This window comes from Salvelinus fontinalis, unplaced genomic scaffold (genome assembly GCF_029448725.1).
Source record: "Salvelinus fontinalis isolate EN_2023a unplaced genomic scaffold, ASM2944872v1 scaffold_0558, whole genome shotgun sequence".
NCBI lineage: Eukaryota > Metazoa > Chordata > Actinopteri > Salmoniformes > Salmonidae > Salvelinus > Salvelinus fontinalis.
This window is the reverse complement of record NW_026600767.1, coordinates 95,655-116,407: the sequence shown is the minus strand read 5'-3', so window position 1 is coordinate 116,407 and position 20,753 is coordinate 95,655. Positions and strand designations below refer to the sequence as shown.

Genomic DNA, 20,753 nt, shown 5'->3' with positions numbered 1-20,753 from the left:
AAATAAAAACATCCCACTGCTTCAGTCACAGTCCTATTCAAATCACATCCCTACACAGTCTCATGGGCCTCGTGGGGAGGAACATCTTCAGTCACAGTCCTATTCAAATCACATCCCTACACAGTCTCATGGGCCTCGTGGGGAGGAACATCTTCAGTCAGTATTCCCTGCAATCAGTGGTGTAAAGAACTCAAGTAGTATTTTACTGCGTGGCTTTCCTTAATAGGAAAGGACTCAAGTATCTTTACTTTTACTCAAGTATGACAATTGGGTATTTTTCCACCACTGTCTGCAATGCTTCCAATGTTAATTCCTGAACTCCCAAAAACCTTTCAGCTGCACGTACAATTAATCTTTACAATCGGTATCCTTCAACTGGTGAACGACGTCAGGAATCTCAACAGGTTGCAGGTCATCCACTGCCATAGCTTCCTCAGCACCAATCACTCTTTCAACTATTCCCCGCGCCTCCCAGTAGGAGAACTACTGTACAGTTTCTTGATGTGGACGTTCCTTGATATAATAAAAATGGATACATGCCATTGGTCAGTTCCGGTGTTATGAAACTGATGGAGAATATTTGTTTAAAAATATATATATATATTTAACTAGGCACATTGCATACATAACAGGTTAAGATTAATTAAAGTGGTAGTTAGGTGAATTAGCATGGCAGGTTAGGAGACTGAGGTTAAGGTTAGGAAAAGGGTTAGGCCTAGCTACAATTGTCAACAAGTGTTGTTCCCAACGCAAAAGAAACGGCCACAAACCAATGGGGAGCATCAATTGGTGTAAACTTGATATCATGAAACACCCGATATCAGAGAACGCCCCTAATTGCGGTCTGCAATTACACCCTTCTCGGATCAAGGGGCCAGGCTTCCAGTCTATAAGCATGCTTTCCACTGTGCTCAGAGGGCATTTTCCGTACTGCAGTTCAGCTGAAGCACGGCCCAATTCCCATTGAGGCCACATAGCAAAGTATTTTTTTTTATTTTTAAGACAATTTAGGTATCAAGTTAGTAAATAAAACATATTTTGAATTATTCAAGTAATTGCCTTAGAGTCAGATTTTTTCCCATCAATCACAGCCAAAGTTAACTATTTTAGATTCATGCTGTGAGGTGGGTGAGCTTATGCCACATGCAGATGCTGAAGGGAAAACACACCTCTTGATCTGCGTGTTTATAATGTAGGTCAAGGTGCAGCCTCGTCTCATAGACTAGATGTAACATAGTAAATATAAATCTGGGACTCTCAAAATAGTATGATATGTAACGTTTTTATGGTTACATAAGACAGACAGTTACTTAATAAATGGAATTTGGTGGTGCTGTACTGTAACAGCGAGCTGAGCCAGTTGAAAGTATTGACGCCAGGGATATATTGTTGGTGACTGTGTTCCTTCAATAGTTTTGTGTTTTTTTATTCATTTATTGCTGGTACCCTCCTACCTGAGAGGCATGAGGCCTGTGTGGCGTTGCACTGTTAAAATCATCCCAGTGTGGAGATGAAACACATGTGTGTTGCAAAGCCACATGCTCTGTCCTCTCTGATCTACCTAGGTGTTTTAATGTGGGTAATACAGAGATAATACTAATACCGAGAGAACCACTGCTCTACCTAGGTGTTATAATGTGGGTAATACAGAGATAATACTAACACAGAGATAACCACTGATCTACCTAGGTGTTTTAATGTTGGTAATACAGAGATAATAATAACACAGCGATAACCACTGCTCTCCCTAGGTGTTTTAATGTGGGTAATACAGAGATAATACTAATACTGAGAGAACCACTGCTCTACCTAGGTGTTATAATGTGGGTAATACAGAGATAATAATAACACAGAGATAACCACTGCTCTACCTAGGTGTTTTAATGTGGGTAATACAGAGATAATACTAATACAGAGATAACCACTGCTCTACCTAGGTGTTATAATGTGGGTAATACAGAGATAATACTAATACAGAGATAACCACTGATCTACCTAGGTGTTTTAATGTTGGTAATACTAATACAGAGAACCATTGAACATGCATTTTCCATTACGCCATTATGTTTATCACTTCAGTTCCTTAAAAGCATATACAGGGAATTATACAAGAGCCCTTGACTTTTTCCACATTTTGTTGCTTTACAGCCTTATTCGAAAATTGATTAAATGCATTTTTTTACCCCTCATCAATATACACACAATACCCCATAATGACAAAGCGAATTTATCAAATTTTGTTTATCAAATGTATAAAAATGAATAGCTTATTTGCAAAAGTATTCAGACCCTTTGCTCAGATTCCAAATTGAGCTCAAGTGCATCCTGTTTCCATTGATCATCCTTGAGATGTTTCTTCAACTTGACTGGAGTCCACATGTGGTAAATTCAAATGATTGAACATGATTGGATAAGAGAAAATCTGTAATTTCGATTAAGACATTAATGAGCGAGCTACGACGGACGTAGTCAATATAACTATTTGTGCGGCCCTTTTGAAATGCAAAGCGACAGAATTCAGAACATGGACTGTTCTTACAGTGTTCTCCCTGTACGCCAAGTCAGAACCGTAGGATAAATAAAAGGAATACACGCAGACAATGAAAATTCTTGCAATATTCAATGATTACATTTCTCAAAAACAGGTTATAGGCTACATGTGAACCACCAAGTCAGAACAGTAGGCAAAATTAAGAGGTGAAAATAGACCAAATTATTAAGGTGAGGCACATGGGCTACTAACATTTTACTACACAACATACACTTAGTATTACTTTCTTAGCTACAGTATACACATCTCCCTGGCATATTACATAATTTATGCAGCAGCAGACAAGACATTTTTTGACTCACCTTGTTGTGTTGTGCTCACTTGAACAGGAAGGTGGTGCGGCAGTCCTTCGTGGGCATATTTTGTCATCAAAGTCTGGCATTCTCTGGATTTATGGTGCTTTCAAAACTGGGAACTCGAAGGGAAAAAAATGGAATCATGATGACGTCAGTGATCTTCAGGTAGTAGCTGTAGAAAGAGGCCCGAGTTCCCAATTTACAATTCCGAGTTGGATGAAAGTTTAAAACGTATATTCCCAGTCGTGGATTGTTTTCCCCCCCGAGTTCCCAGTTGTCTTGAACTCACTCAAGTCAGATTTTGCAGTACCGAGTTAAGTTGATTTGAGGGCGGCACAAATCAAGCTTTATTGCCAGCATGCCAATGTTGAATGTTTACAATTTTAAACTAGGAAAAGAGCCCCTTAATCTTAGACTTGGGACCACAGAGCCACTCCAATGAATAGCAGGCTAATGATTGCTTTGCAAAGCTTGCAGTTAGCCACTGATTCCTTCCAAACCACTCATTGTTGAATTCGCCATTTCCAACTTGTGTAATGTTTGTCCAATGGCCGATGAGCACCGATACGCTTTATCTATAATTTCTCATTATTTCTCTTCATATGACAAAGATTAAAAAGGATTTGCCAGTAGATTGTCAACTTGATTCATGATGATGACTGCTAGCTCAGATTTTGAAAGTAAGATGTTGACATGATCAGTCCAATCAAAGCGACTGTAGATATCACATGATTTGACGTTATTTTATCTGTGGACAATGACCTTAAGGCTTCTTGGATGGGCACTTCTAATGTAACTCTATGGCAGCACCCAAGGGGCTTGAATTTTAAAGTTCTACCCTTAGACCTGGCAGTGACATATTGTCCCCATGAATGACAGAACACTGAGCAAATCACGGCACAATTCTGTCGAGTATTTTCTGCTAGCTTGCCCCACCTCCACAGAAGGCAATGAGCTAGGCTGAAACACCTGCATTTTGGAGCTGCCTTACTCAAGAAAACAAAAAGAGACCATGTTTGTATACGGCTTTATTAACAACTCAATTACATGTTTTTTACATTGGTTGCAAAAAGATCATTTTTTCTCACTTTTTTCTCGCTAAAACTGTGGGGCTCAAAACAGATGGCCCACCTGCCCTGAATGATGGGTCGCCACTGAACTTATCTAGAATACTGCAGTCCGTCTGGGTGTTTAACCTTCCCAAGTTCCCCCATGTCACCCTGCTCCTCCGTACATTCCACTGGCTTCCAGTCAAAGTTCACATCCACTACAAGACAATGGTGTTTACTTACGGTGCAGCAAGAGGAACTGCCCCATCTCTACCTTCAGGCTATGCTCCAACCCTGTATCCCAACCTGAGCACTCAGTTCTGCCACCTCTGGTCTCATGGCCGTCCCACTGCTACAGGAGGTCAAGCTCCCTCTCAGCCCAGTCAAAGCACTTCTCTGTCCTGGCTACCCAATGGTGGCACCAGCTTCCCTCTGATGCAAGGACAGCAGAGTCCCTGCCCATCTGACCGAAAAGGTCTGAAACCCTACGTCTTTAAAGAGTATCCCCTCAAAATACTAATACAAATAATAATAATAATGTGACACTGACTAATTGAGGAGAAATGTATTTACTGTGATATGTGGTTGTCTCACCTGGCTATCTTAAGATGAACAAACTTAATATGCTGGTGACAACACAGGGTCAGAGAGAACTCCTGACTGTAGTCATACAAAAACACTCCCAGCACTCAGCCCATAAGAACCAATCATACTGTCAGATCTAATATGAAGAACTGAATACAACCATAAGAACCATTCATACTGTCAGATCTAATATGAAGAACTGAATACTAAAGAGAAGAGGTTGACCAGTACATATTCATGTAACTTTATTTTTCATTGGCAGATCAATAAAGTTTGCTTCAATGCAGTTATCCAAACACATTCATGATCAGTAACTAAAATAACTCATCTAGTTTTAAAGTCAATTAATAAACACATGTATTCATTTCATAAACTGCGTATCATTAAATAAAGTTGTAAAACAATCCTCCCCAAACTAATGGTGAAAAGTGATCATCACACCATCTCTATCTGATACATGTTATGGGTGGAAGGTAGCCTAGTGGTTAGAGCGGGCCAGTAACCAAAAGGTTGCAAGATCGAATCCCCGAGCTGACAAGGTAAAAATCTGAACCCACTGTTCCTAGGCCACCATTGTTAATACGAATTGGTTCTTAACTGACTTAACTAGTTAAACAAAGGTTCAATAAAAACAATTAAAAAGTGTATACTAGCTCCTTCCCACAGAATACTGCAGAGGGACAACCTGGTCTCAGAGCAAAACGTTTTATATTATACAAAAAACATCAGTGCCACTCCTTTTAGTATGTTTGGACTATCACAGTAAATAAACTAAAATATAAACTAAACATGTTTAAAGTGTTGGTTTCATGAGCTGAAATAAAAAAATCCAGCAATGTTCCATATGCACAAAAAGCTAATGTCTCTCAAATGTTGTGCACAACTTTGTTTATATCCCTGTTAATTAGCATTTCAGCCTTTGTCAAGATAATCCATCCACCTGATAGGTGTGGCATATCAAGATGCTGATAAAACAGCATTATCATTACGCAGGTGCACCTTGTGCTGGGGGACAATAAAAGGCCACACAACACAATGTCACATTTGTCTCAAGTTTAGAGAATGTGCAATTGTCATGATGAATCCAGGAATGTCCACCAGAGCTGTTGCCAGAGAACTCAATATTTATATCTCTACCATAAGACACCTCTAAAGTCCTTTCAGAGAATTTGGCAGTACATCCAACAGGCCTCACAAATGCAGATCACATGTAACCACGGCAGCCCAGGACCTCTTCACCTGCAGGATTGTCTGGGAGGGGGCTGAGTAGTATTTATGTCTGTAATAAAGACCTTTTGTGGGGAAAAACTCATGCTGATTGGCTGGGCCTGGCTCCCAAGTGGGCCTATGCCCTCCAAAGTCCCACCCAAGCCTGAGCCCCTGCCCAGTCATGTGAAATCCATAGATTAGGGCCTCATTTATTTCAATTGACTGATATCCTTATACGAACTGTAAATCTTTGAAATTGTTCCATTTAGATTGTTGTTCAGTATAATACGACTTGTAGGACATATCAGATGTTAAGAATTACAATTCATATGTTATGTTACGCATTGCTATTCATACAATATGTTACGAACTTGTAATATGTATGATATGTTACGAATTCCAATTTGTTGTTGCTAACGTTAGCTAGGTTAGGGGTGAGGGGTTTAAGGTAGAGTTAAATGGGTTTAGGGGAAAGGTTAGCTAACATGCTAAGTAGTTGCATGCTAAGCTAACATGCTAACATAGCTAAAAATTAGTAAGAAGTTGCAAAGTTGCTAGTTAGCTAAATTGCTAAGTCGTCATTGATGAGATTCAAACACGCAGCCTTTGGCTAGACGTCTATAGTCTTTGGTGTGTTAAGTTGCTATGGTGAGTGAAACTCACCCAAAAGTCAGAGCAGACATAAGCAGGCTTCTCTCATGCCTGTGTTCTCTGATTAACCTTTTTCTCTCCCCTGTGTGTGTTCTCTCATGACCTTTTAGCTGAGTTGATGTTTTGAAACATTTTACACAGTCAGAGCAGAAGTAAGGCTTCTCTCCTGTGTGTATACGTTCATGTATTTTTAAGTGGGAAAGTTGAGAGAAACTAATTCCACAGTCAGAGCAGAAGTAAGGCTTCTCTCCTGTTTGTTTTCTCTGATGAACTTTTAGCTCATTTGCTGTTTTGAAGCATTTTCCAGTCAGAGCAGGAGTAAGGCTTCTCTCCTGTGTGTATACGTTGGTGTGTTTTTAAGGTTCCGAGATGATAGAAACTCGCCCCACAGTCAGAGCAAACGTAAGGCTTCTCTCCTGTATGTATACGCTCATGTGATTTTAAGTAGGAAAGTCGAGAGAAACTAGTTCCACAGTCAGGGCAGAAGAAAGGCTTCTCTCCTGTGTGTGTTCTCTGATGAACTTTTAGCTCATTTGATGTTTTAAAACATTTTCCACATTCAGAGCAGAAGTAAGGCTTCTCTCCTGTGTGTATACGTTCATGTGATTTTAAGTTGGAAAGTTTAGAGAACCTAGTTCCACAGTCAGGGCAGGAATAAGGCTTCTCTCCTGTGTGTGTTCTCTGATGAACTTTTAGATCAGTTGACGTTGTGAAGCATTTTCCACAGTCAGAGCAGAAGTAAGGCTTCTCTCCTGTGTGTATACGTTCATGTGATTTTAAGTTGGAAAGTTTAGAGACCCTAGTTCCACAGTCAGGGCAAGAATAAGGCTTCTATCCTGTGTGTGTTCTCTGATGAACTTTTAGCTGAGTTGATGTTTTGAAATATTTTACACAGTCAGAGCAGAAGTAAGGCTTCTCTCCTGTGTGTATACGTTCATGTGATTTTAAGTTGGAAAGTGTAGAGAACCTAGTTCCACAGTCAGGGCAGGAATAAGGCTTCTCTCCTGTGTGTGTTCTCTGATGAACTTTTAGCTCATTTGATGTTTTGAAGCATTTTCCACATTCAGAGCAGAAGTAAGGCTTCTCTCCTGTGTGTATACGTTCATGTGATTTTAAGTTGGAAAGTTTAGAGAACCTAGTTCCACAGTCAGAGCAGAAGTAAGGCTTCTCTCCTGTGTGTATACGTTCATGTGATTTTAAGTTGGAAAGTTTAGAGAACCTAGTTCCACAGTCAGGGCAGGAATAAGGCTTCTCTCCTGTGTGTGTTCTCTGATGAACTTTTAGCTCATTTGATGTTTTAAAACATTTTCCACATTCAGAGCAGACGTAAGGCTTCTCTCCTGTGTGTATACGTTCATGTGATTTTAAGTTGGAAAGTTGAGAGAACCTAGTTCCACAGTCAGGGCAGGAATAAGGCTTCTCTCCTGTGTGTGTTCTCTGATGAACTTTTACATCAGTTGACGATGTGAAGCATTTTCCACAGTCAGAGCAGGAGTAAGGCTTCTCTCCTGTGTGTGTTCTCTGATGAACTTTTAGCTGAGTTGATGTTTTGAAGCATTTTACACAGTCAGAGCAGAAGTAAGGCTTCTCTCCTGTGTGTATACGTTCATGTGATTTTAAGTTGGAAAGTGTAGAGAACCTAGTTCCACAGTCAGGGCAAGAATAAGGCTTCTCTCCTGTGTGTGTTCTCTGATGAACTTTTAGCTGAGTTGATGTTTTGAAATATTTTACACAGTCAGAGCAGAAGTAAGGCTTCTCTTCTGTGTGCATACGTTCATGTGATTTTAAGTTGGAAAGTTTAGAGAACCTAGTTCCACAGTCAGGGCAGGAATAAGGCTTCTCTCCTGTGTGTGTTCTCTGATGAACTTTTAGATCAGTTGACGTTGTGAAGCATTTTCCACAGTCAGAGCAGGAGTAAGGCTTCTCTCCTGTGTGTGTTCTCTGATGAACTTTTAGCTGAGTTGATGTTTTGAAGCATTTTACACAGTCAGAGCAGAAGTAAGGCTTCTCTCCTGTGTGTATACGTTCATGTGATTTTAAGTTGGAAAGTTTAGAGAAACTAGTTCCACAGTCAGGGCAGGAGTAAGGCTTCTCTCCTGTGTGTATTTTTAGGTGTATTTTTAGCTTTGATAGAAATGGGAAAATCTCTTCACAATGTGGGCAGTGATGAGACCTCTTCGCTCTCTGATCTTCCTGCTGTTGCACTCTGGATGTAGAGAATGTCTCAACATGGTATCCTGTGTAAACATCAGAAGAACCAGTCAGTTGGTGTGATATACATGTGAATCAAATGTATTTTATGAAGCCCTTTTTACATCAGTAGTTTTCACAAAGTGCTGAACAGAAACCCAGCCTAAAATCCCCAAAGAGCAAGCAATGCAGATGTAGAAGCAGTGGCCACAAACTCTCTAGAAAGCAGGAACCTAGGAAGAAACCTAGAGAGGAACCAGGCTCAGAGCGGTGACCATTCCTCTTCTGGCCATCCCGGGTGACAGGTAGCCTAGTGGCTAGAGCAACCGAAAGGTTGCAAGATCGAATACCCGAGCTGACAATGTAAAAATCTGTCGTTCTGCCCCTGAACAAGGCAGTTAACCCACTGTTCCTAGGCCGTCATTGAAAATAAGAATTTGTTCTTAAACTGACTTGCCTAGTTAACCATTTTGGGCGCATGTCCAAACGCTAGTGGGACACCTACGACAACATCCGGTGAAATTGCAGAGCGCGAAATTCAAAATACAAAAATCGTAATATTAAACATTCATGAAAATACAAGTGTCTTACATCATTTAAAAGCTTCTTGTTAATCCAACTGCGTTGTCAGATTTGAAAAAGGCTTTACGGAGAAAGCATACCATGCGATTATCTGAGGACAGCGCCCCACGTCAAAATACTTTTTAAACCAGCACAGGCATCACAAAATCACAGACAGCAATTAAATAAATCACTTACCTTTGAAGATCTTCCTCTGATTGCAATCCCAAGGGTCCAAGATACACAAAGAATGGTACTTTGTTCGATAAAGTCCTTCATTATATCCCAGAAATGTCAATTAGATGGCGCGTTTGATTCAGTAATTCACTCATTCAACATGCACACAAGTTACCGGTAAAGTTCATCCAAACAAGTCAAACGATGTTTCTAATTAATCCTCAGGTATTCTAATATTTAAATAAACAATAATATTTAAGACGGAGAATAGTGTGTTCAATAGCGAAAATAAATAACGAAGAGCGCACTCTCACACCTTGGAAAAACTACAAATACCTGAAACCCATTCTAAAGACTGTTGACATCTAGTGGAAGCCATAGGAACTGCAATCTGGGTCCTATCTATTTGTATATCCCATAGGCAAGCACTGAAAAAACCTGTGACCTCAAAATAAACATTCCGGATGGAATTTCCTCAGGTTTTCACCTGCCATATCAGTTCTGTTATACTCAGACATTATTTTAACAGTTTTAGAAACTTCACAGTGTTTTCTATCCAATGCTATCAAGTATATGCATATCCTAGCTTCTGGGCAGTTTACTCTGGGCACGCCAGTCATCCGAAATTCAGGACAATAACCAGTATGCTAAGGAAGTTAAATAAAGGTGAAAAAATAAAAAATAAAATAAATACACTACCATTAGTGGTGAAATAAATGAATGAATTCAAAAGATTGGGGTCACTTACAAATGTCCTTGTTCTTGAAAGAAAAGCAATTTTTTTGTCCATTCAAATAATGTCAAATTGATCAGAAATACAGTGTAGACATTGTTAATGTTGTAAATGACTATTGTAGCTGTATTATTAATTATCAATTTGATGTTATTTTAATGGAGAAAAAAAAGTACTTTTCTTTCAAAAACAAGGACATTTCTAAGTGACCCAAAATATTATATGGCATCACAATAACCCATAATGACATCGCAATACCCCATAATGACAAGGGCAAAAACAGGTTTCTAGAAATAACTGAAATGTTACATTTACGTAAGTATTCAGACCCTTTACACAATAGTTAGTTGAAGCACCTTTGAGTCTTGTTGGGTATGAAGCTACAAGCTTGAAACACTTGTATTTGGGGAGTTTCTCCCATTCTTCTCTGCAGATCCTCTCAAGCTCTGCCAGGTTGGATGGGGAGCGTCTCTGAAAAGCTATTTTCAGGTCTCTCCAGACATGTTTGATCGGGTTCAAGTCCGGGCTCGGGCTGGGCCACTCAATGACATTCAGAGACTTGTACCGAAGCCACTCCCACGTTGTATTGGCTGTGTGCTTGGGGGGGGGGGGGGGGGGGGGTTCATCAAGGATCTCTCTATACTTTGCTACGTTCATCTGTCCCTTGATCCTGACTAGTCACCCAGTCCCTGCTGCTAAAAACATCACCACAGCATGACGCTGTCACCACCATGCTTCACCGTAGAGATGGTGCCAGGTTTGCTCCAGACATGACGCTTGGCATTCAGGGCAAAGAGTTCAATCTTGGTTTCATCAGACCAGAGAATCTTGTTTCTCATGGTCAGAGTCCTTTAGGTGCCTTTTGGCAAACTCCAAGCGGACTGTCATGTGCCTTTTACTGAGGAGTGGCTTCTGTCTGGGCACTCTACAATAAACGCACGATGAGTGGAGTGCTGCAGAGATAGTTGTCCTTCTGGAAGATTCTTTCATCTCCATAGAGGAACTCTGGAGCTCTGTCAGAGTGACCATCGGGTTCTTGGCCACCTCCCTGACCAAGGCCCTTCTCCCCCGATTGCTCAGTTTGGCTGGGCGGCCAGCTCTTCCATTGAAGAATGATTGAGGCCCCTGTGTTCTTGGGGACCTTTAATGCTACAGAAATGTTTTGGTACCGGTCCCCAGATCTGTGCCGACACAATCCTGTCACGGAGCTCTACGGACAAATCCTTCAACCTCATGACTTGGTTTTTACTCTGACATGCACTGTCAACTGTGGGACCTTACATAGACAGGTGTGTGCCTGTCCAAATCATGTCCAATCAATTGATTTTACCACAGGTGGACTCCAATGAAGTTGTAGAAACATCTCAAGGATTATCTCACAGCAAAGGGTCTGAAAACGTACGTAAATAAGCAATTGTTATATATATTTTTTTACATTTGCAAGAATTTCTAAAAACCTGTTTTGGCTTTGTCATTATGGGGTATTGTGTGTAGATTGACTAGAAAAAACATGTAATCAATTTTAGAAAAAGGCTGTAACGTACCAAAATGGGAAAAATGGGAAGGGGTCTGACAGTGCCCTCGGAAAGTATTCAAACCCCTTGACTTTTTCCACATTATGTTTTGTTACAGCCTTATTCTAAAATTAAATAAAAAAATATCCTCAGCAATCTACACACAATACCCCATAATGACAAAGCGAAAACAGGTTTAGACATTTTTGCAAATTTATAAAAATTAAAAAAACAGAAAAACAAGACAGACTCAAAATTGAGTTCAGATGCATCCTGTTTCCATTGATCATCCTTGAGATGTTTCTACAACTTGATGTATAAAATATAAAATATACACTACCGTTCAAACGTTTGGGGTCACTTAGAAATGTCCTTGTTTTGAAAGAAAAGCACATTGTTTGTCCATTAAAATAACATCAAATGGATCTGAAATACAGTGTGGACATTGTTATTGTTGTAAATGACTATTGTAGCTGGAAACGGCAGATATTTTATGGAATATCTACATAGGCGTACAGAGGCCCATTATCAGCAACCATCACTCCTGTGATCCAATGGCATGTTGTGTTAGCTAATCCAAGTTTATCATTTAAAAAAAAGGCTAATTGATCATTAGAAAACCCTTTTGCAATTGTTAGTACAGCTGAAAACTGTGGTTTTCAGCAATAAAACTGGCCTTTGCAACTCTGCCAAGAAGGCCAGCATCCCGGAGTCGCCTCTTAACTGTTGACGTTGAGACTGGTGTTAAGTGACCCCAAACTTTTGAATTGAGCTCAGGTGCATCCTGTTTCCATTGATCATCCTTGAGATGTTTCTACAACTTGATATATAAAATATTAAATATATATGTATGAGATATAAATCATCAGGATGTGGTAGTCTACTGGTTATGTTCAACACTTCTCCAATCGTTGTTGAGATCTGATATTCTGTGCAGGCCAAAACGAGACGTAGGCCTATATCATATTTCTCAAATCCTTTTCAGGCTAAATTCCAGTCGATCACGGAGAGAACAGTAATGTCTAACTACACTGGAAAAAATATATAAACGCAACATGTAAAGTGTTGGTCCCATGTTTCATGAGCTGAAATAAACAAAATCTCAGAAATGTTCCTACACACAAAAAGCTTATTTCTCTCAAATTGTGTGCACAAATATGTTTACATCCCTGTCAGTGAGCATTTCTCCTTTGCCAAGATAATCCATCCACATGACAGGGGTGGCATATCAAGAAGCCGATTAAACGGCATAATCATTACACAGTCGCACCTTGTGCTGGGGACAATAACAGGACACTTTAAAATGTACAGTTTTGTGACACAACACAACGCCACAGATGTTTCAAGTTTTGAGGGAGCGTGCAATTGGCATGCTGACTGCAGGAATGTCGACCAGAGATGTTTCCAGGGAATTGAATGTTAACTTATATAGGATACGGGGCAGCATTCGGAATTTTGGATGAAAAGCGTGCCCAAATTAAACTGCCTGCTACTCAGGCCCAGAAGCTAAGATATGCATATCATTAGTAGATTTGGATAGGAAACACTATGAAGTTTCTAAAACTGTTTGAATCATGTCTGTGAGTATAACAGAACTGATTTGGCAAACAAAACTCCAAAGACAAACCATTCAGAATTTTCATTTTTGAGGTCACTCTCATTTTAATGATTTTCATTGGGAATCCAGATTTCTAAGCAACTTTCTTGCAGTTCCTATCGCTTCCACTGGATGTCAACAGTCTTTAGAAATTGGTTGAGGTTTTTCCTTTGAGATATGAAGAAGTAGCACTGTTCAGAATGAGGTTAGAGGGAAGTGTAATCTTTGTTAGAGGAGCTTAACCTAAAGGGTCGCTACACATTATTTTCCTCCGGTATTGAACACAGTATATCCCGTCTTAAATTGTATCGATTATTTACGTAAAAAAATACCTAAAGTTGTATTAGGAAAATAGTTTGAAATGTTTGGACAAAGCTTACAGGTAACTTTTGTAGTCATGTTGCGCGAGTTGGAACCAGTGTTTTTCTGGATCAAACGCGACAAATAAATGGACATTTTGGATATATATCGACGGAATTAATCGAACAAAAGGACCATTTGTGATGTTTATGGGACATATTGGAGTGCCAACAGAAGACGCTCGTCAAAGGTAAGTCATGAATTATATCTTTATTTCTGCGTTTTGTGTCGCGCCTGGAGGGCTGAAATATGATGGTCTGCGTTTGTTTGCTGGGGTGCTATCCTCATATAATAGCATCGTTTGCTTTCGCCGTAAAGCCTTTTTGAAATCTGACACGTTGGCTGGATTCACAACAAGTGTAGCTTTAATTTGGTGTATTGCATGTGTGATTTCATGAAAGTTTAATTTTTATAGTAATTTATTTGAATTTGGCGCTCTGCATTTTCACTAGATGTTGGGTATGTTGGCCGCTAGCGTCCCACATATCCTAGAGAGGTTAATTCCTCTACCATAAGCTGCCTCCAACGTCGTATTAGAGTATTTGGCAGTACGTCCAACCGGCCTCACAATCGTAGACCACGTGCAATAACGTCAGCCCAGGACCTGAGGTGGGTCTGTCTGCCAAGTGGGTGGGGCTATGCCTTCCAAGGCCCACCCATGGCTGCACCCCTGCCCAGTCATGTGAAACCTACAGGTTAGGGCCTAATTCATTTCAATATATATATATATTTTTTTTAATTACATTTAACCTTTATTTAACTAGGCAAGTCAGTTAAGAACAATTCTTACTAACAATGACGGCCTTCCGGGTAACAGTGGGTTAACTGCATTGTTCAGGGGCAGAACGACAGATTTTTACCTTGTCAGCTCAGGGATTCGATCCAGCAACCTATCGGTTACTGGCCCAACGCTCTAACCACCAGGCTACCTGCCGCCCCTTATATGAACTGTAACTCAGAAAAATCGTTGAAATTGTTGCATGTTGTGTTTATATTTATGTACAATAAACATTCAAGAAACTGGTGAAGAGCTACAAAAGGAAGTAAATAGCCCTATTAGACTGAAAGTTAATGGAATTTCATCAAACTTATGAGCTCCTGAGTGGCGCAGCGGTCTAAGGCACTGCATCTCAGTGCTAGAGGCATCACTACAGACACCCTGGTTAGATTCCAGGCTGTATCACAACCGGCCGTGATTGGGAGTCCCATAGGGCGGCGCACAATTGGCCAAGTGTCGTCCGGGTTTGGCCGGTGTAGGCCGTCATTGTACATAATAATTTGGTATTAACTGACTTGCCTAGTTAAATAAAGGTTAATAATAATAAGGCTCTCCATGAGCATTAGCTGCTACTTCACTCAATCCTGTTTTAAAAAGTCTCCCTGTGTGACATTCCTTGAGACCAACCAGAAATGTTTCCTTGGCCAAATATTCCCAGATTTTCATAAAATCAGCCAAACATGTTCTCTCATTTCTGCATCACCAAATGTTGCGCGAGACAAAAGAGTAGGCTAGGTGAGCATCAATCACTAGTTCGGTGCAGCAGACTGCAGGGGTGTAGTGCTGCAAGAGCGATGAGCCGCCACAATGGTGTTTGTTTAGTAAAGGCAGATCAATGTCTTGGACGATCACCTACTGATCACCTACTGATTAATTAGTAGTCCACATAACCAAATATTATAGCATAACATTACTGTTACAACAAAAACAACACCTCATTTCTCACGAGATTTTAGAATGGTTTGCTGAATCGTCTCAAACTCAACAGCGCGCCATTAGGCAGAATGTGCTTTAATTAAAACAAAATACAGGAAGTCTATATAATTTAACACCATCTGCTCTAATTTGCTAACCAAACAGTAATTCAAGAAGATTTAAATGCATATTCCCATGAAATTGATTGAGATCAAACGATTGGCATGCAGACACAGCTTGGTCATTTCACTGGTCATTTCACTGGTAAAACGCGAAGAATTATAATTCAATATTGACAGTGATGATGCCATGGCCTATTTTGAAATGAGGTATGCCTAACTTGGTGATCTTCAGACAATGTGTGGGCAAAAGCAGGCGTTACAAGTTTTTAAACGTTTTGCCTCGCTGTGAAGTCTTGAGGTTTTCAGGGATGTGTGATGTCAGAATTACAGAATTCAACCTAGCAATAGACTGGTCATAACTTATGGAGGTCTAATTTATGAAGATAACTTATAGATAGAACCTGCTCTTACCATGACTAACAGTTGTCCTAATCTTCTCCTCCTCCTCTTCTTCATCTTTAATGTTGACATTCAGCTCCAGTGTTTGACTGCAGTCTTCCAGCTTCACTGATGCCATCTCTGGATCCTGCAGTGCAAACTGGGCTCCACTGTCACAATCAGGACCCAGTGACTGTAGGTTTGGACTCAGTGTGGAAGGAGAGGCAGGCTGGGTTTGTTCTCACTGTTGATGTTACCGGCCTCAGACTTAATCTGAGTCGGCCTGTAGTAATAAAGACAAATGGACACAAAAGTTATTTTCTTGACAGTTCTGGCACTTTATTCTGTATAATTATTTTATATTTTTTCTTGTTCAATTATCTCATTTCAGTAGATCAGGTAGCTAATCCTTGACAAAACATTCATTCACATTAGACACAAAGTACACATTTTAAATTGCATTACATAAGTGCACTTAATCTATAGTAGATTTCCTAAATTCACATAAATGACTAAAAAAACATTTATTACAAGATTGCAGTATGTTTTATGTTTTATGCACAATGTACTATTTTCCTGAATAACCTCGTGTTCACTGTATTATTTCACTCACAAAAAACAATTATATTTCCTGTTCACAACACAGTAAGAATTATCAGGGGTCGTACAGTGGCAAGTGAAATTCAAGGACTTTTTCAGGCCCTAATATTTATTTACTTTAAGCCCCTTGTGCAAACCCTGAATAATAGATAAATATAGAAACTGTATGTGTCTGAATATTAGTACACATGTAAAAAACTGATAATCATTACATTCAGCTCCAAAACTGTAGAGCAACTGAAATGTTCTCTCTCTGATGAGGCACTACCTGCACTGAAGTCCGTTGATGCAGACCTCCTATGGTATCATGGCGGTCCGCAAACAAACATTTAAGGTCCATGTCTGTCTAATTCTGTACTAAGAAAATAAACCAAGAAATCCCTATTAACTTCTACCACAACCTCCCCTTCCCCAAAAACCCATCCCACACCCCCAATAAACTTTATCAATAGATCCCTTTCTGTGTTTGCAAACATTGGGGTCTATATCATGCTGAGACAATCCACCCCCAGGTTATCCAGCTTATCAAAAACCATACCGACAGTAACATCTGTTACCCCCAACAACTCTGCTGCAGTTTAAAAGATAACTTTCAAACTGGTATTTCTGCTTTACACAATCCAAGATGTTGATAACCTTACCAATGAAAGCTATGAAGTATATTTTATTCAATATTAAAGTATCCTTTGTCACAGCGTATTTATGGGAGCAAGATTTCTGAACAACCCTCGAAACCATGTCAGGACTAATAGAAAGAGCAGTTCTGACAGTAGGTCCTCTTACTACAGGACCAGCCATGGAAGCTCCATCAGTCTGACAGTAGGTCCTCTTACTACGGGACCAGCCATGGAAGCTCCATCAGTCTGACAGTAGGTCCTCTTACTACAGGACCAGCCATGGAAGCTCCATCAGTCTGACAGTAGGTCCTCTTACTACAGGACCAGCCATGGAAGCTCCATCAGTCTGACAGTAGGTCCTCTTACTACAGGACCAGCCATGGAAGCTCCATCAGTCTGACAGTAGGTCCTCTTACTACAGGACCAGCCACTTGGCACATCTTTTCACTCAACAGCTACATGTTCCATTCTTTGGCATTTAAAAACACTGTGATGATTCTCCGTTGCTGCTCCAGTTTCAACTGTTCTGCCTGCGGCTATGGAAGCCTGACCTGTTCACCAGACGTGCTGTTTTCAACTCTCTAGAGACAGCAGGAGCGGTAGAGATACTCTCAATGATCGGCTATGAAAAGCCAACTGACATTTATTCCTGAGGTGCTGACCTGTTGCACCCTCGACAACCACTGTGATTATTATTATTTGACACTGCAGGTCATCTATGAACATTTGAACATCTTGGCCATGTTCTGTTATAATCTCCAGCCAGAAGAGGTCTGGCCACCCCTCATAGCCTGGTTCCTCTCAAGGTTTCTTCCTAGGTTCTGGCCTTTCTAGAGAGGTTTTCCTAGCCACTGTGCTTCTACACCTTGCTGTTTGGGGTTTTAGGCTGGGTTTCTGTAAAGCACTGTGACATCAGCTGATGTAAGAAGGGCTTTATAAATACATTTGATTGGTTGATTGATGAGGCTGGGTCAGAATCTCTGACATTGAAGCTAAGGAATCCTATTCTGTACTTTTCCAGACAAAACCTTCTCAAACCTCAACAGCACTGATAAGCTTTCACTTCAAACACTCTGCCTCCTTCACATGTTCTTTAACAATATCATCCATGGACATAGATATTGGGACCTCAGAGATTACTCCCTTCAATTTAGCATAAGCTCCAGGGTCATGGCTTCTGAGCTTCGTCCCATTATGATTTTCCAATTGAATAATCTTCCCTTGCTGAACCTGACTAGCACATGATATTAACAATCTACCATCTTAAATGTCTTCACCCTTAACTCGGACACCAGCCAGCTTCAGCTCGGGCCAATACCTGCCAGTCTGCAGGCGCGACATCAACCCAGAGAATATAGGACTGCTTTTTCTCTACCACATCACCGGATTCCTGACGCAAGCTCTGGACAATTACACCGGATCATCGTCGCTAGCTAGCTGCAACCAAGTGGCTACTACTGGCTAATACCTCTGTCCCGAAACAAGCACCAGTTAGCCTTGAGCTAGCCTCGAGCTAGGCCCATCTGCCGGCTAGCCGAAGAGGTCTACCAGCGAATTCTTGGGCTACAATACCTCTTTTGCCAATTGGACTGGACCCTTTATTGCCGACACGGAGCCCCGCCGATCCATCACGACTGGTCTGCCGACGTAATTGTCCGAGGTGGTTTCAACAGGCTTTTCCATTGCGACGTTTCTGAATACCCATCTGCTAATTATTAGCTGTCTTATCGGCTGCTATCTAAATAAGTATACCGGACAATTTTTTTCTTGGGTCACTATATCTATTTTGCCAATTGGATCGATCCCCTCTACCACACGGAACCCCACTAATCTACCGACGGAAACGAACGAGGTGACCAAAAAAAAAAAACAGACCTCCATCCTATGTTATCTTGCTACCGATAGCCAGCTACCCGGCCAGCTGTCTGGATCGCCGTGACCCCAACCAACCTCTACTCACTGGACCCTTATGATCACTCGATTAAGCATGCCTCTCCTTAATGTAAATATGCCTTGTCCATTGCTGTTCTGGTTAGTGTTTATTGGCTTATTTCACTGTAGAGCCTCTAGCCCTGCTCACTATATATCCAACCTCTCAGTTCCACCACCCACATATGCGATGACATCACCTGGTTTCAATGTTTCTAGAGACAATATCTCTCTCATCATCACTCATTACCTAGGTTTACCTCCGCTGTATTCACATCCTACCATGCCTTTGTCTGTACATTATTCCTTGAAGCTATTTTATCGCCCCCAGAAACTTCCTTTTACTCTCTGTTCTAGACGTTCTAAACGACCAATTCTCATAGCTTTTAGCCGTACCCTTATCCTACTCCTCCTCTGTTCCTCTGGTGATGTAGAGGTGAATCCAGGCCCTGCAGTACCTAGCTCCACTACTATTCCCCAGGCGCTCTCTTTTGATGACTTCTTTAACCGTAATAGCCTTGGTTTCATGCATGTTAACATTAGAAGCCTCCTCCCTAAGTTTGTTTTGTTCACTGCTTTAGCACACTCTGCCAACCCAGATGTTTTAGCCGTGTCTGAATCCTGGCTTAGGAAGACCACCAAAAATTCTGACATTTTCATCCCTAACTACAAGATTTTCAGACAAGATAGAACGGCCAAAGGGGGCGGTGTTGCAATCTACTGCAAGGATTGCCTGCAGAGTTCTGTTTTACTATCCAGGTCTGTTCCGAAACAATTTGAACTACTACTTTTAAAAATCCACCTCTCTAAAAACAAGTCTCTCACTGTTGCCGCCTGCTATAGACCACCCTCTGCCCCCAGCTGTGCTCTGGACACCATATGTGAACTGATTGCCCCCCATCTATCTTCAGAGCTTGTGCTGCTAGGCGACCTAAATTGGAACATGCTTAACACCCCAGCCATCCTACAATCTAAGCTTGATGCCCTCAATCTCACACAAATTATCAATGAACCTACCAGGTATCACCCCAATTCCGTAAACACGGGTACCCTCATAGACATCATCCTAACCAACTTGCCCTCCAAATACACCTCTGCTGTTTTCAACTAAGATCTCAGCGATCACTGCCTCATTGCCTGTATCCGTAATGGGTCAGCGATCAAACGACCTCCACTCATCACTGTCAAACGCTCCCTGAAACACTTCAGCGAGCAGGCCTTTCTAATCGACCTGGCCGAGGTATCCTGGAAGGATATTGATCTCATCCCGTCAGTAGAGGATGCCTGGATATTTTTTTTAAATGCCTTCCTCACCATCTTGAATAAGCATGCCCCATTCAAGAAATTTAGAACCAGGAACAGATATAGCCCTTGGTTCTCTCCTGACCTGACTGCCCTTAACCATCAGAAAAACATCCTATGGCGTTCTGCATTAGCATCAAACAGCCCCCGTGATATGCAACTTTTCAGGGAAGCTAGAAACCAGTATACACAGGCAGTTAGAAAAGCCAAGGCTAGCTTTTTCAAGCAGAAATTTGCTTCCTGCAACACAAACTCAAAAAAGTTCTGGGACACTGTAAAGTCCATGGAGAATAAGAACACCTCCTCCCAGCTTCCAACTGCCCTGAAGATAGGAAATACGGTCACCACCGACAAATCCACTATAATTGAGAATTTCAATAAGCATTTTTCTACGGCTGGCCATGCTTTCCACCTGGCTACCCCTACCCCGGTCAACAGCACTGCCCTCCCCTCTGCTACTCGCCCAAGCCTTCCCCATTTCTCTTTCTCCCAAATACAGTCAGCTGATGTTCTGAAAGAGCTGCAAAATCAGGACCCTTACAAATCAGCCGGGCTAGATAATCTGGACCCTTTCTTTCTAAAACTATCTGCTGAAATTGTTGCCACCACTATTACCAGCCTTTTCAACCTCTCTTTCGT

The 20,753-nt window shown here is 41.1% G+C and overlaps 1 protein-coding gene across 1 annotated transcript; it reads right to left on the bottom strand.

Annotated features, from left to right (window-relative positions):
* Positions 1–4,709: 4,709 nt before the first annotated feature.
* On the bottom strand, positions 4,710–20,753 carry LOC129846462 (zinc finger protein 658B-like). The gene is made up of 3 exons (XM_055914401.1): positions 16,535–20,753; positions 15,700–15,949; positions 4,710–8,578 (listed from the first exon to the last, which is right to left on the bottom strand). Exons 2-3 carry the CDS (start codon positions 15,803–15,805, stop codon positions 7,173–7,175), a joined length of 1,512 nt encoding a protein of 503 aa, XP_055770376.1. The 5' UTR covers positions 15,806–15,949; positions 16,535–20,753; the 3' UTR covers positions 4,710–7,172.